Raw genomic sequence first — 16,458 nt, forward strand, 5'->3', positions numbered from 1 at the left:
TCACCCCATTACTAAACCATTCCAGAAGCTCCAACATCTTCTCCTCCAGGCTTCACCTCCCAGACCTAACTTGTCCCTTCTCCCTTTATGTAACAGAAAGACAGGGATTTGCCCTTAGAATCCTAGGGCACCAGCTGGGACCCTCCTTTGCACCTATATCATACCTGTCAAAGAAGCTAGACCTTCCCAGTCAGGGATGGGCACCTTGTATTCGTGCTTTAGCAGCCACTGAGCTCCTTATTCAGGAATCAAAGAAGCTAATCTTTGGGTCACCTATTACTGTCTTCTCTCACCATAACCTGTCCCATCTCTTAAATTATAAAGACTTGCAAACTTTACCTCCTTCCTGGGTTCTCTCTCTAAGTGGCATTACTGGAAGATGCCACACTTACTTTCCAGACTTGCCCACTCCTTAATATTTCAAGGCTCCTTCCTCGACCTAATGCTGACTGTTCTCCATCTCATTCCTGCACTGAAACCTTAGAGGAACTATTACCCTATCCTTCACATATACAGGAGATCACATAGCCTCAGGCCACTTATACCTGATATACAGATGGAGCTCCTTTTTACATGAAGGGGACCTGTAAAGCGGGCTATGCCATAGTGTCAGATACTGGGGTGGTAGAAGCACAGGCATTACCCCCACACACTACTAACCAACAGGCTGAGCTAATAGCTCTCACCCATTCCTTCCGATTGGCATAGGGGCAATCCCTAAATGTTTATACAGACTCCAAATATGATTTTCATATCCTCCTGTCCCATGCTGCTATCTGGAAAGAGTATGAGCTCCTTACAGCAAAGAGAGGATCCATACCTAACTCAGGCAAAATAATGGCCATGCTAAAAGCCTCCCATCTCCCCAAGGATATAGGAATTATCCACTGCCAGTCTCCTCAGACCGACAGCTCCATCATCTCTAAGGGAAATAAGTAGGCTGACCAGGCAGCTAGGACAGTGGCCCTCCAGGGCCAAGACAAAAGCCACACACGGCAGGGAATCCACACAGTGCAGCCCACATCCTGACAGGCAACACCTGACCTGACACTAGGCAAATTCTGTCCTATTTACATCAGCTCTTTCACCCTAACACTCTTGCTCTGTCTCAATTCATAAAAGCCCACTTGCAGCCCACCTTTGAGGACTTAACAGTTCTTAAGAACTATTACTGCCTCTAATGAAATTTGCCAAAAGTCAGATCCTAACACCAGATACTGGAGCCAACCTTTTCCCACCCACCAGGCTAGAAGTTCCCCTCCAGGGACTGACTAGCAGCTCGATTTTACCCATATGCCCACTGTCAGGTGAATTAAATATCTCCTCATGATGGTGGACTCATTTTCAAATTGGGTGGAGGCATATCCGGTTTCTAATAAGTGGGCTCAGGCAGTTGCGGATCTCCTTCTCCGGGAAATTATTCCCTGGTTTGAGATTCCTGCCTCTCTCCAGTCTGATAATGATCTGGAGTTCACCTCCCAGATTTCCCAGACACTAGCTAAGGCTCTTAATATTCTTTGGCATTTTCATATCCCGTACCATCCTCAGTCCTCAGGGAAGGTGGAGCGTACCAACCAGTCTTTAAAGTCTATTCTTACTAAGATGTCCCAGGAATTTCACCTTGACTGGGTAAAATTATTGCCTCTAGCTCTTTTTAGGCTCCAGGTCCTTCCCAAGCAGCCTCTTTCAATCTCCCCATTTGAACTGATGTATAGGAGACCAACCCTAACATTGGGCATCCTATCCAAACTGTCACCTCTCCCTGATCGCCTCTTAACTCTTACTCTATCGTCTCCAGTCTATCCTGTGAAATTTCGCAGACCGTTACTTACCTCAGCCATGTGACAATCCATGCCCACCCTCAGTCCACATTGAGGATCAGGTCCTTCTTTCCCCCTCCAGGCCAATGCCCCCCCACCCCTTTCCCCTAAATGGCAGGGATCCTTCAAGGTAATTCTTGTAACCCCCACAGCTGCTAAGCTCAAGGGCTTTCCCCACTGGACTCACCTGTCTTACATGAAGCCTTTTATCTTACCCTCACCCCTGGAGAATTCCTCCTCAAACACAGTGACACAGACAGGGCCCTGCTCTCTCAAGTTCCAGAGGACACCAGGATCCACTGCCTTGTTACTAATTCCAGAAGAATGAGGTTTCACCCTACAAGTTTTTCCTTCCTGATTCCCTCTCCTGTCTCTACTGACACATTCTGCTTCATCAGTTTCCCTCTCTGTCTCTAATAACATATTCAGACTTCTAATTAACCACTCAGTTAATTGTTACAGGACCACCATAGAGCTGGAGGCCAAGGACCATCAAGTATACCCAGGTGGTAAGGAACAGTAACAGTCCAGAGATACTTACACCCAGACTCAAAAGGGTCTGGACTCTGCAAAAACAGACTTTGATATATAACCATCTATCACTGTTAAATGTCCTCAGCAACTGGTCACCTGTGTCTCCTGGATGCTAAACTAAGAAAGAAAACAGGTGCCTTGAGGTTTGTCTCAGATAAGGCTTCTCTCAGGTGAAAATTAAAAGCATGTTCCAGATTTCTCTCCTCTCTCTCTCTAACACTAGCCAATAAAATTCTGATAGCAGAGTACTAAACATTATAATATCATGGCTACCAGCTCAAGATTTTAAATTTCCCCATTGCTGCTTCTTAATATGTTTAAAAATTCTTCTGAGCTCCACAGCCAGTTTGAATCCACCTGGACAGGTCAGATCCACTTCAGATAAATATAATTCAAACTATCCTGGTCCCTCACCCTCGGACCTCTTGGAGACACCCCCAAGGTAAATTTTTTTCTAAAGTCCCTCTTCTGCCTCACCAGCACCTTGTCAGACCCAAACAGTCACAGAACCTGAAGCAACAGAAGGTGATGGATGATTCCCAAAGCAGTGGAGGACAATCTACTACCTCAGGATGTCTGGCTCCCCCAAAATCCCCCTCCCCTACCCCCAAAACTTAACTGACACCTACCAAGTCAGCTGGAAACAGTTTCAGGAGACACAGAGCCCCATTCGTGTTCACCTGCCATTTTTATAATAAACAATGTGTCTGGAATGTTATAATTCCTAGCCACTCCCCCAGCTACATGACCACACATGCACTGTCCAGTAGCCAGGCAACATACTTAGTTATCCCAGGGCCTTAGGTCCTATGTAATCTGTGTGCTATGTGATCACGTAATTTATGTGCATGTGGGGCATAGCTACGTAAGCTCATATGTGCATGTGTGGGGGGATCTATAAAAGCAGGTCCCACTTATCCCTCCGCCCTTTTTCCTGCACGATCATTCCCATAGGCCTAAGCATATCACTTCTGTTCCCTTCCCTTAATAAACTCTTATAGTGGGTTTTGTTGTACCTTGTGGCTTTTCTAGCATGGTAAACAGTGCCCCTTAATGAATATCTTTGCACTGCTTAATAAATAATGGGGGGGGGGGGAGCTGAGAAAATGGGTAGAACACAGTAGTAGAGAGCAGAACCAAGGCACTCCCATGGTCAACCGCGCATGGTGACCTGCTCAGGGCAAAGCACACTGCTTTGTGCATGTGGAGCTTTGCTTACTGGATTGGGAGACCACACCCAGGGTGGAACTACATCTCCAACCTTTTTGAGACATTGTCTCACTACACATAGCTCAGACTGGCCTCAAATTCTGAACCTCCTGCCACAGCTTCCCAGTATTACAAGCATGCACCACCAAGCTTATGTGTAACTTTTGAAAAGAGATAATTATTAATGCTGGATACAAACATTTTAGTATATACTGGCTTCAGACTTGACTAGATCAGACAAATTCTGCATTTTAAGTAAGTTAATTTCTCTCAGTAAGTTCAAAATTCTTTAGATGTTGTAAGTTCTTACTCCTATTAATTCTTTTTTTTTTAAAGATTTTTTTTTAAAGAATTTTATTTATTATGTGTATAGCATGCAGCATGTATGCCTGCAGGCCAGAAGAGGGCACCAGATGGCTGTGAGCCACCATGTGGTTGCTGGGAATTGAACTCAGGACCTCTGGAAGGGCAGTCAGTGTTCTTAACCTCTGAGCCATCTCTCCAGCCCTCCTATTAATTCTTAACTCTCCTCAGCTCTCTCTTCTTTGTGCTCTATCATTCTCTAGGTCCATATTCCATTTCATCCCCTTAAGCTCTCCAGATTCAAAACTTTCCACAGTCTCCACCCCTAATCTGATGATAATAATTTACTGCTTAGAAAGCCTTGCCATGAATATTAACTAAAAGGGCAAAGGTTCTGTGTGTGTGTGTGTGTGTGTATGTGTGTGTGTGTGTGTGCAAGTGCCACAACATAGTGGCAGTCAGAAAACAAAGCTTAATTCTTTTATCATGCCTTCGCCATTTTGAACTTATTTTCTCTGTTAATTAGGAGTAATTTTGTTTGTTAAAAAACATTAATTGAGGGGTTAGGGATTTAGCTCAGTGGTAGAGCGCTTGCCTAGCAAGTGCAAGGCCCTGGGTTTGGTCCTCAGCTCTGAAAAAAAAAAAAAAAAAAAAAAGAAAGAAAAAAGAAAAAACATTAATTGAAGTAAAGTAAAATAAGACAATTTCCAAGAATGGAACTCATTTGTTCAAGGTTATAGACAGCAACTGGTAGAGCTGGGAAGAAGCCTAAGTATTCTGGCTCTGTGTGCAGAATTACCACTCCAGCAGAGTAGGGCTTAACTGCGATGGTCATGGATACTCCCTCAAAAAAGCAGGCACTCACTGAGTTGAGTAAATGAATGGAGGCAGAATCAAGTTCAAATCCTGGCTCTTCAAGCTTCTATTACCCGTGTGACCTTGGTCAAGTTCTCAACACTATTAGAGGCTCAGTTTTTCCTTGAAATAGAGATAAACTAGAATCCATTCTCACTGGACAGGAAGAAAGTTGAGGATTACATGAGGCAATGAATACAAATCACTTGGATGTGATTATCAAAAACAATAGTTTCAGGTTTCCCCTTTATTTAGCTTCCTTAACATACTCCTTTACAAATGTACGTTTTATAAAAAGAGCCAATACATAAAGAGTTTGAGTCCACCCTGGGCTACATAAGATCCCATCTTAACCACCACCACACAAAAAGGCTTTGAGAGTTGGCTCAGAGGCTAAGAATGCTTGCTGCTCTTCCAGAGTACCTGAGTTCCATCTCTGACATGCCTATGGGGAGGCTCCCAACTGCCCGTAATTCCAGGGAAACAACAACTTCTTCTGGCTTTCCCCCAAATTTGCACAACACATGTGCATCCTCATACACAGACACACACACATAAATAAAAGAGGAAATCAAGACAGTAGGCCTGTTGTCTGGGGGGGGGGGGCAAAACAGTTTGACCACACAGCTGCCATGACAGGCTTAGAGGCCCAGACACAGCTTCTGTGTCAGGCTTACTGGCAGGCAACACTCAGACCCAGGAAAAAGCCATAAGCTGACCCCACCTAGGGAGAGCCAACATCTAAGGGGAAGTACCTGTCATCCCAAACACTCCAACCATTAGATAAGATGGCCAGATGTCCCTGAGTCTAGCACACACCTATTTTCTTTTTTACAGATACCCCTAGACAAATGTCAGCCAATCAGGGTCCTGAACCTTGGAAATCCCTCACCCGAACCTCTGCTGTGATAAAAAAAACAAAACAAAACAAAAAAAACCCCACCCCGCCTGGGCTCAGGGCTCCCTGCTCTTACCGCTGCATTGGACAGACAGACAGACCAAGCCTGGAGCTTGAAAATAAAAGCTCTTTGCTTTTACAAATGGAATTAGGTCTCCTCGGTGGTCTTTTGGGGGTCCCTGAGATATGGGCATAACAGTCTGTTCACTAAATACAATGAGAGCAAATATTTGTATATGTGCAAACTAGGACATTTTAAAACACTCAGCTCCACATGAATGTACAGAAGGAATACTCCTTGTGACACATGGCATGAGATGTGTTGGGATAAAGGAATTTTAAAGCTTCCCAAAGAGACCTTTATGAGTCATGGAACAGTAGAAAAGTATTAGAAATTTTCTAACTAAGGAAAAAAACAAAACAAAACAGGGCTTTACTAAAGAGAATGCTACTCCACCAAATACAACTGCCATCAGACTTGAGGAAATAGTATTAGTCCCAATAATTTAGTGTGGATCTCAACAAGTTCCAAAGGAACTGGCTTTCCCCCAAATTTGCACAACACATGTGCATCCTCATACACAGACACACACACATAAATAAAAGAGGAAATCAAGACAGTAGGCCTGTTGCCCGGGGGGGGGGGGGGGGGCGCAAAACAGTTTGACCACACAGCTGCCATGACAGGCTTAGAGGCCCAGACACAGCTTCTGTGTCAGGCTTACTGGCAGGCAGAGAGAGTCCCAGTTGCTAGACAGGGCTCATTTGGTATTAGCTCTTCAGTTAGAAATGTCTGTCACTTCACCTCTGCCAAATCCTAAGTAGCTAAGAAAAAGGCCACATTTAGTTACCATGATCACTTAAAGCTGAAGCTATAGGGAAGAAGTCCTACTGCTCAACTCAACTTGTCAAAGCTGATCTGCTGTGATCCTTCCTCTTCTGAAGGGCTTGACCTAGCTGCCCCACAAGGCTGAATTATGCTCCTCACCCAGGAGAAGCCCCAAGAGCAGAGCAAGCCTCTACCTCCCATAACACTGCTACCCACAATTAAGTCTCCTTAGTGTTTTGCACAGGACAAGGTTCAAGATGTTGCTTGCTGGTAGTCTAACTTTTGATAAAGATCTTTTTTTGGAGGGAGAGGGGATTTGACATGGTTTCTCTGTGTAGCCCTGGCTGCCTGGTACTCAGTCTGTGGACCAGGCTGACCTTGAACTCAGAGATCTACCTGCCTCTGCCTCCCTGAATGTTATAGGATTAAAGGTATGTGCTACCTCTGCCTGTCAATAAAGATCTTTTATTTCAAGGGAACCACTGGGAGAAGATATTTCCAGGTTTTATAGGAAGTTTTTGTCTGCTGGAACTGCTTCCAATAGTTTGGAGCTTCTGAGGCACTGGACATTGATTGGCTAGAACCTGTCTGCTTCTCTTTGTAACCCAGGCTACATACAGTTCCTATCAAACCACAGGCTACATGTAAGTGTATCTTGAATACATCTTAGGCTTAAAACCTGAAATGCTAGGTTGTTAGGCAAATGCTCTGAGATTCATTACAAGAAATAGCCAGTAGAGGTCAGAGCATGGTCTTTTTTTTTTTTTTTTTTTAAAGATTTATTTATTTATTATGTATACAGTATTCTATTTGCATGTATCCCTGCAGGCCAGAAGAAGGAGCCAGATCTCATTACAGATGATTGTGAGCCACCATATGAGTGCTGGGAATTGAACTCAGGACCTCTGGAAGAACAGCCAGTGTTCTTAGCCTCTGAGCCATCTCTCCAGCCCGGAGCATGGTCTTTAGGATGAATAATTCTGTCAATAATTTCATCAACAAAATCAAAAGGGAATAAAGGAAAAAGGAATCACTAACTGGGCTCAGAAGCTTCCCCTGACAGTCATGGTGCTTTTGGGCTTCAAATGTGTTCTCTCCAGCTCACAACACTGTTCCCTGCCACCCCCAATGTCCTTAGATGAATCTTTTCCCATATTGACTGGGCGCTACAAAAAAAATTCCATTTTTCTTCTCTCATTCTGAAAGTTACCTCATTTTATGTAAAGTTGTTACTATATAAGATCACTCTCATTTAAAGCAAAGGTAACTAGAAGAGTCAGACTATGAATGAAATAAGGCATCTAAAGACAAGAACTTGAGTAAGCCGCCCAGAACCACAGCTCACACACAGTGAGTGCTCTGCACACTAAGCAGGCATTTCCCTGTTAGCCTGTGCCAAGAATTTTAAGAATCTCTCCAATTCTTTAGTTTATAAAAATGATAGAAAATTAATACCATATCATAATCTGGAAAACGGCTCAAAATAGTCTGAATAATAGATTTCCAGAAATTTCTGGTCAGCCCAAACAGTTAAGACAATTCTGTCTATTTAGAAGTTCTTTGTAAAACCTGTTGAGAAACTCAGAGACAAAAGAATCATCTCCATGATCTGGCATTTCTGCTCTATAAAACTAGCTCTAGCCCTAGAACACTCTACAGTAAGCGACCAGTAAGCACTCTCAGCCACCAAGGAGGAAAAGCAAATGTGCTGCCCCCTTGCTTTTACTGGACTGCAAAATGGTTATTAGAAAGATTGTAGTTCAGAAAGGAAAGACAAATGACAGTACTGTGAAACTAGTTCACAGAATTATTTTTGTAAATAATCCCAAAGACAAATTCTTTGTCAATATTTTCCCCAAATAACAACAACAACAACAAACCCCAAAATCCTCACAGTATCTGATTTAATTCACAAGGTGAAACGAAGGTTAATGATAACTATTCAGATAATTACAGAGCAGAACAGAGGATAAATGGTTATCAGGAAATTAGTTAGTGGTGATATTTCCCTCTGTACCAGGCAGCTCCTCAGCTCTGCTGTTACAAACCCACAACAGGAAGGTCTGGAGGAGAAAGCTGAGGTAGGACAAAGTCTAGGACAACAGTGTGTTTGTTTTGCCCCAAGACAAGCTCTGACCCAAGGAGCCTTGCAAGAAACTTTTCAGTCAACAGCAAGCTTGAGCCAGAGAGGACCTGTCTCAGAGGAGTCCTGAAACCAGCCTGTCCCCTGAGCACTCAGCCTGAGAGCACAGCCCCTCAACCCCTTCAGATAACACATGGTTTGCATTTGCATATGGACATCTGGAGAAGACAGGTGAGGTCTAACTCCTGAGATGCTTGGGTGGATAGGAAGAAGGCATACTGCCTTACACATTACTGACCTGCTGTGGAGGGTGGAGTTGGAGATGATGGGGATGTGAGAGGAGAGCTGGCCCCAGATCCTGCTAAGAAAAACAGAGAAATCCTCATGGGGACCAAAGACAGACTTTTGAAACTTGGCATAAGCAGAAACTCAGCATTGTTTGAGGATCTGTAATTAGCCCAGCATGTGACAAGGGACAGAAAACTTAGAAATGTACCCAGTGGTGACAGGCTTTCCCTCCAGTGCAGGGTGTATTTCCTCTACCAGGTCACTAAGGCGCATGGACCAATGGGGAAATGGTTGCTATATGCACTGGTTGCAGTATTTCTTTCTGAACCAATCCGATCCTTGGGTAATGACAAATGACTGTGATGACAGCAGTCTGGCGGAGTCTCACACAAAGGAAGCAAGTGCACCTTGTAGCATTCACACACATACCCTCCTCTCTCCTTCCCTTCCTCACTCTTCATTCATTCCCTATAGCCTACTCAACAATTATTTTGTCTTAGCCTCCCAAGTACTGGGAGCCCAGGCATACACTACCACATCAGACTCCTTTTCTGAGACAGGGTCTTTCTATGTAGCTCTGGCTGTCCTGGAACTCACTATGTAGACTTTGAACTTATAGATTCACCTGCCTCTGGTTCCCAAGTGCTGGGATTAAAGGTGTGTACCACTACACCCAACTCAGGCTTTACTTACATTCATCCATTTATGTTTGAGGCAGTGTCACTAAGTAGCCCAAACTAGCCTCAACCTCCAGGACAGTGTAATTACAGGCAGTGTGTGACCACACCCAGCTCAGTTCTCCTGTGTGCCTCTCAGTATCTCCTCTAGGGTAGGCAAACATCTTCCTATATGAACTGACCAAGGAAAATAAGGCATGACCTGCTGAAGATCAACTTTACCAGCAGGTACACTCAGTTAAAGAGGCTCAGTCCTGAGTCTGTGGATTTTCTAGACGTTTTCTTACATGAAATTCAGTAAACACCCTCATTTAGGGTAAAAACCATAAGCAAAATCCCAAATCCCTGTAGCTGGAAAATCCCTCGAAAATATCCTGTCAACCCAATAAGGAAGTAGCCCTCACAGCAGAAGCCTCTTGTTTGGAATAGGAAAGTACAGCCCTGTGGAAAGGACAGCTAGAGCTCCTTCACCTGGAGCTACCTAAAGGGAGGGCTGTTGTCTTCCAGCACTGAAAGCCATCATTAGCTCCAAGGTTAGGCCTCCAGCTATCACTCCACTAATGACTCAGAGGATGTGTTGGTGCCCCATGGACACACGGGAGATGGGTCCTAGATAAACCACACCTTGCATTCTTCACAGTAATTCCTCAGCTCTGTATAATAGGATTGATCTGCTGAAAAGGGAAGAGGTAAAACTCAACAAGGCTGCTTTCCTATTGTTTGTAGCACTAACAGATCTTAAAGATAGAAAACTGAACTTGTGATTCTAGTTGGGTTGGTAACTCATCTATACATCAGTTAACCAGTACTTGGCTTTCCTAAACTCCTAAAGTGTCTTGGATATGATTTTTGTTTTTATTTATTTGGTTTTTCAAAACAGGGTTTCCTCTGTGTAGTGCTAGCTGTCCTAGAACTCACTCTGTAGACAAGGCTGGCTTCAAACCAGCCTTGTCTCTGCCTCTCAAGTGCTGGGATTAGAGGCATGTTTTTTGTTTCTTAGACAGGTTTCAAATTAGATTGGCTTCAAACTTACTATGTAGCTGAGGATAACCCTGAACTCCTGATCCTCCTGTTTCTACCTCCTAAGTGCTAGGATTACAAGCATGTGTCACCACAGCTAGTTTATTGTGTTTGGGGAATGAAAGCAGGATCTTGTGTATGCTGGGTGACCATTCTGTCAACTAAGGTACATCATTAGCCCTCTCAGAATTCTTTGGTGTCCACTCTGGCTGAATGTGAAAGAGAGCAGGCACAATCTTGGGAAGGGGGTGGGTTTCTCTGATTTATAAAGAACTAGCTACTTAGACATGCTGGTTGGAGACATGAATCTCCCCCTACCAATGAAAACCCACCCTATAACTATGGAACAAATAGATTTCCAAATATGAAATTACATGCCAGTCATAGCAGCTTCCATCCCCAAGTATATGTTGGTCCTTAATGGGACCTCCTCTTTTCCTTCTCCCTGTGCCTAACTCAAGGCTAGGATTCTGTGGTAGATGTCATGATTCTCATCTTATTTCTTCCTTTCTTTTTTTTTGGGGGGGGGGTGTCTTTTTTTTTTTTTTTTTTTTTTTTTTGGTTTTTAGAGACAGGGTTTCTCTGTGTAGCTTTGGAGGCTGTCCTAGATCTCACTTCGTAGACCAGGCTGGCCTTGATCTCACAGAGATCCGCCTGGCTCTGCCTCCTGAGTGCTAGGATTAAAGGCATGTGCCACCACTGCCCGGCGCATTCCAATCTTTCAATTTCCAGTTCTACCCACATCTCTGGCATTCTCCAGATGCCCTCATCTAGCCTTCAAGGTACATCTCAGTTCTCCTGCATACCTCACAGTATCTCCTCTAGTATAAGCAGACATTTCTTATCTGAATTGACCAAGGAAAATGAGGCATAACCTGTGATTGATCCATTGATCCATCCATCCATCCATCCATCCAGTCTCACTACAGTGTCCAGGCTGATCTCCAATTCATGGCCTCCAATAATCTGTCTCAGTCTCCTGAGTAGCTAGGACCACATGTATGTACAAGCTTATGCCCAGCCCTTTCACTTTTAAAGACTTCTGCTTCATCACCTGTCACTCCTCGCTCCGGGTTAAGGAAGAGATGATGGGCTTCATCCACACCTCACACTGACAGTGGAGCTTTCAATGCTCACCCTTGGCCCTCTAGCTTCTCAGTCACTCTCCTCTTTGCATATTCAGCTCCTCCCTTTCTTATGGGTCCTCAATTTCCCCTTCCCATGACTCATTCCCCAAGGGCTGAAACTGCCTGGGTTTCTGAAAACTCCCTTCTCTTTTTCCAACCATATGAGCTCCAGAGCAGAAGGCAAGATTTAGGCTAATTTCCATGTACACAGAAGGGCCTATTTCTCTTCCACATCAAATGCTCCATGTCTTTGAATGACTGAGTCTAGCTATCAGTAGAGAGGTGGGAGTATGAGTGTTGTCACAATTTTCACTGGGGACAGAGTTCTAATCTCTGTGCTCATCACTGCATTGCTCAGTCAAATCTCCACAGCACCTACAGAGTCTTGACCCACATCTCTGCATGCTGGGCTCCAGCCACCCAGACCAGTTAGTTACCTGAGTTAGTGGAGTTGTGTTTCACTGGCTGCTCCTCACTGTTTTCAACAGCAGATCGTTTTGATTTCTTTAAAAATAAAGGAATAGTGTGTGGTAAGCAAAGAAAAGGCACACTTTTTTTTATTGAATTGTGCAGCCACCACTTCATCCCTCCCAGACATGAAAAGGCACACTTTAGCTGAGAGTTAAAAAAAAATTCTGGATAAACAGTTTAGCCAGCTACAGAGAACGGTCTATTTGACTTCCTAACCCAATGCAGCAAAGAAGCCACAAGCCAAAGGGGAAAATAAAATCAAGAATGCCTGCATAACTACCTAAGTCCACCATTTCCTCCAATTTATGCCATAATGGGCCTAGCAAACCAGGAAACTATATGGTGCATTATGCTTCTGTGTACTCGGGTGTGGATGCGTGCGTGCGTGCGTGCGTGCATGCGTGCGTGCGTGCGTGCGTGCATGCATGCATGTGTTTTAAGCTCCAAACCAGTGATCTGGGATATAGCACAAAATGTGTCATTAAAATGTGCACCATTAGCTTTAGAATTTTCTTCACATGCAGTCAAGAACTTAAAAAGAGAGCACAGGGACAGACAACTGGCTTACCTTTCGAGCTAGGATCTTTCTCCTCTTCCTTTCTTCCTCAGACCCATGGTGTGACTGAGCTCTCGTTAGTCTTCGATGTTGGTGAATCTTTAAGAGACCATGTGCCCACAAGTGTAAGCAAATTCTACCTACAGCAGGAGCCTAATGAGATTTGTGCTGTTAAGATAAACAGGTCTTTCTTAGCCTGCTGTCTTGTGGTTCAAGTCAAGATCTATGGGAGCAGGGTATGCTAAGTGATGATAATCCTTCTCACTTTCCCATTCCTTTCTACCATCTTTCTCTACAGAAAAATGAGCGCTGGCAACCACTCCACCTAGTAAAACCTACTCATGAAGGTTCATCACTCCTGTGCATGTGCTGTTCCTCACAGACTGAGGACTAGACTAGATACTCTGCTCGGTGTCACAGCACTTAGCCCGAAATCTGGTTGAGAGCAACTATGCACAAAGTGTTTACCAAGTGAACAGTCAAAAGCCAATCACTGTGACCCTCATGGCAGGGAATGGGGACACTAATAGTGAAGGACTACAGCCAGCTTACCTGCTTCTGTTCTTCACCGAGTCTCTTTTCTATACATTCTTTGGCAATTCTCAACGCCTCTTTTAATTTTGTGGGAATCTGAAAGGAAAAATAGTACATGAACTACTGATTGAAGTGGTTGGTGTCCCTGAGTCCTGAACACACTCCGCAGCAGCCATTATCACATGGGAAGTCCTCTAGAACAAAACCAGTTAAAACCACACACTCCATCTACACCACCTACACTCATCTTTACAGCACTTTTGGGCAATCAATACATAAAATTAAAGAATAAACAACTGTTTCAAGTTATTCAAGAATTGCCAAAGCAATTCAAAGAAGAACAAGGCATCAAAACCTATTACATAATCTCACAAAACCTTGTTTCAAACTAATTATTACACAGCTAATAGACCAGAATGAGAGGTTCTAGAAACACACCCACATGTACACAGCCAAATGGCCTTCCACAGAAGTGTTAAAAATGCACAATGAAGAAAGAACAATTGCTTCAAAAGAGTGTTGGTAAAAGTTAAATATCTACATGAAAAGTAGTAAAATTAGATTACTATCTTAAGTCATATTTGAAAATTAATTCAACATGGGTGCAAGACCTAATTGTCTTAGAGCACAGGGAAGGGTCATTGTGGTACTGGATTTGTCAATATTTTTTCTTTCTTTCTTTCTTTTTTTGTTTGGTTTTTTAAGAAAGGGTTTGTCTATGTAGCCCTGGCTGTCCTAGAACTTGCTCTGTAGACCAGGATGGCCTCAAACTCAGAGATCTGTCTGCCACTGCCTCCCGAGTGCTGGGATTTAAAGATACATGCCACAACTGTCAGGCTAATATTTTTCTTTTATTTAAAAAATTAATTTATATATTAATCTGTCTATCTTTTTGGGGGGACAGCACCTCCCTGAGTTGTTCAGACTGGCCTTGAACTCTGCAGCACAAGCACACTTGAATGCACTTGGGGTCCTCCTGCTGCAGCTTCCTCAGCCGTCATGTTTGCCACCACTCATCTCCAGGACTGGCTCCTCCTCTTAAGGGAGGGTCTTACTGTATGGCCCAGGCTAGCCTGGTACTTTCTGTAGCCCAGACTGGTCTTGAACTAATGATCATCTTGCCTCAGGGATTATAGGCACAGACCATCATACCCAGCTGGAAGTGATTTCTTGGATATGATGCTAAAAACACAGGCAATGAAAGAAAACAATGAATAACTTGGACTCATCAAAATTAAAACTTTGTTCAACAAAGGACATCACCAACAATGAAATTTAAAATATTTTAATACTTATCTTAAAGGACTTAATATCAGAAGATATAAAAGAACTTCTGCAAATGAACAACAAAAACATGGAACCCAATTTAAAAATGGTAAAAGGGGGTGGGGGGCTGGAGAGATGGTGCAGAGGTTAAGGGCACTGGCTACTACTCTTCCAGAGGTCCTGAGTTCAGTTTCTGGCAACCACATGGTGGCTCACAACCATCTATAATGAGATCTGGTGCCCTCTTCTGGCAGAACACTGTATACATAATGAGAGAGAGAGAGAGAGAGAGAGAGAGAGAGAGAGAGAGAGAGACAGACAGACAGACAGACACACAGACAGACAGACAGACAGACAGAGACAGAGAGAGAAATAAAAAAATAGGTAAAGGGTTTTAATAGAAATTTCTTCATGAAAAATATACAAATGATCTTTCTTGGATATGATTATCAAATTGTCTCTTTACCATCTAAAAGAGATGTTCAACACTGAAGAAATACAAATCAAATTCACACTAAGATATCATATTCCTTCATAGCCATTACCATGAACACTATCAAAAAACCAAATTAAGAAATTAAGTCTAGCCAGGCGGTGGTGGCGCATGCCTTTAATCCCAGCACTCAGGAGGCAGAGGCAGGCGGATCTCTGCGAGTTCGAGGCCAGCCTGGGCTACAGAGTGAGTTCCAGGAAAGGCGCAAAGCTACACAGAGAAACCCTGTCTCAAAAAACCAAAAAAAAAAAAAAAAAAAAAAAGAAAAAGAAAAAGAAAAAAAGAAAGAAAGAAAGAAAGAAAGAAAGAAAGAAAGAAAGAAAGAAAGAAAAAGAAAGAAAGAAAGAAAGAAAGGAAGAAATTAAGTCTGGCATGGTGGCACATGCCTTTAATCCCAGCACTTGAGAAGCCAAGGCAGGAGGATTTGAGCTCCATACTAGCCTGGACTATAGCAAGTTTCAGGCCAACTTGAGCTACAAAGTAAGACCTTGTTGCAAAAGACAAACAAATACCAATAATAATAAGGAATTATAACCAGTTAGGCTTAAGAGAAGGGTCAGTGGATAAGAGTACCTACTGTTCTTGCAAAGGATCTGAGTGTGGTTCCCAGCACCTTCATGGTAGCTCATGATCATTCATCTAAACCTCAGTTCCAGGGATTCTAATGCCCTCTCCTGGCCTCTGTAGGCACCAGACATGTGTGTAGTACATAGACAAATATGCAGGTAAAATACTCATACATGTAAAAAAGAATAACAAGTCTTGGCAGGGATGTGGAGAAACTGGAACCTTGTGTACTGTTAGTATGATGATATAGTCACTGTAGAAGCCAATATGGAGATTCCTAAAACAAAATTAAAAACAAAAACAAGAACTACTGAAGAGCCATATGAGGAGGTGGAAGTTTTACTGCCATCCAGGGAGAGCCAGGGGTGCTGCTACTTCCCATGCTGCAGAGCACAGGCCAACCCCACTGCAGAGAACGACATGGCCCAAACAGCAAATGGTTAGTTACTAGCAGCCACAGAGCAGTGCAAGGCCTGGCTCTGGCTTTTCAGTTCCAGAGCCCATGACTGTCCTACCACACTGCTGCTTCTCTTGAGACTTCTTTCCAGATTTTTTTTAGATTCAGATGTTTGGGTTTATATTCTCTTCCAGATCCCACTATTCTGTTGATATTAGCCTAAATAATAATCACTTTCCACATTACTACAATGCCTTTATACATTTTACTTTTACTAGATAACATTTTTAAATATTTGCACTATAGCTAGGCATGGTGATGCATGCCTATAACCCAGCACTGGGGAGGCAGGCAAAGAGGACTGCTGCAAGTTCTAGGTCATCCATGTCTGTTCAAAACAAAAACAACAAATCCCAAAACCAAAACAACCCCATGCATTATAAATGATCAAAACAGTAACTAGTTATAGGATATTCAGATTGTTTCATAATTTTTCATATTATGAATATTTTTGTTGTTTTTAAAAAATTA

General features: G+C 43.2%; 1 protein-coding gene across 4 annotated transcripts in view; it reads right to left on the minus strand.

Moving 5' to 3' along the window:
• The window catches only part of Pxk (PX domain containing serine/threonine kinase like), a 91,435-nt gene that overhangs the window by 10,112 nt on the left and 64,865 nt on the right, over positions 1-16,458 (minus strand). For 3 of the 4 annotated variants that reach the window (XM_059274264.1, XM_059274266.1, XM_059274267.1), the window contains exons 14-17: positions 13,223-13,300; positions 12,683-12,769; positions 12,081-12,147; positions 8,830-8,892 (exon numbers count right to left, since the gene is read on the minus strand). In XM_059274264.1, coding sequence (XP_059130247.1) covers positions 8,830-8,892; positions 12,081-12,147; positions 12,683-12,769; positions 13,223-13,300 — 295 coding nt within the window. The remainder of the gene's footprint in view (positions 1-8,829; positions 8,893-12,080; positions 12,148-12,682; positions 12,770-13,222; positions 13,301-16,458) is intronic. The other variant, XM_059274265.1, reaches the window with a different exon arrangement.

The sequence above is a fragment of the Peromyscus eremicus genome, chromosome 9 (assembly GCF_949786415.1).
Source record: "Peromyscus eremicus chromosome 9, PerEre_H2_v1, whole genome shotgun sequence".
Taxonomy (NCBI): Eukaryota; Metazoa; Chordata; class Mammalia; order Rodentia; family Cricetidae; genus Peromyscus; species Peromyscus eremicus.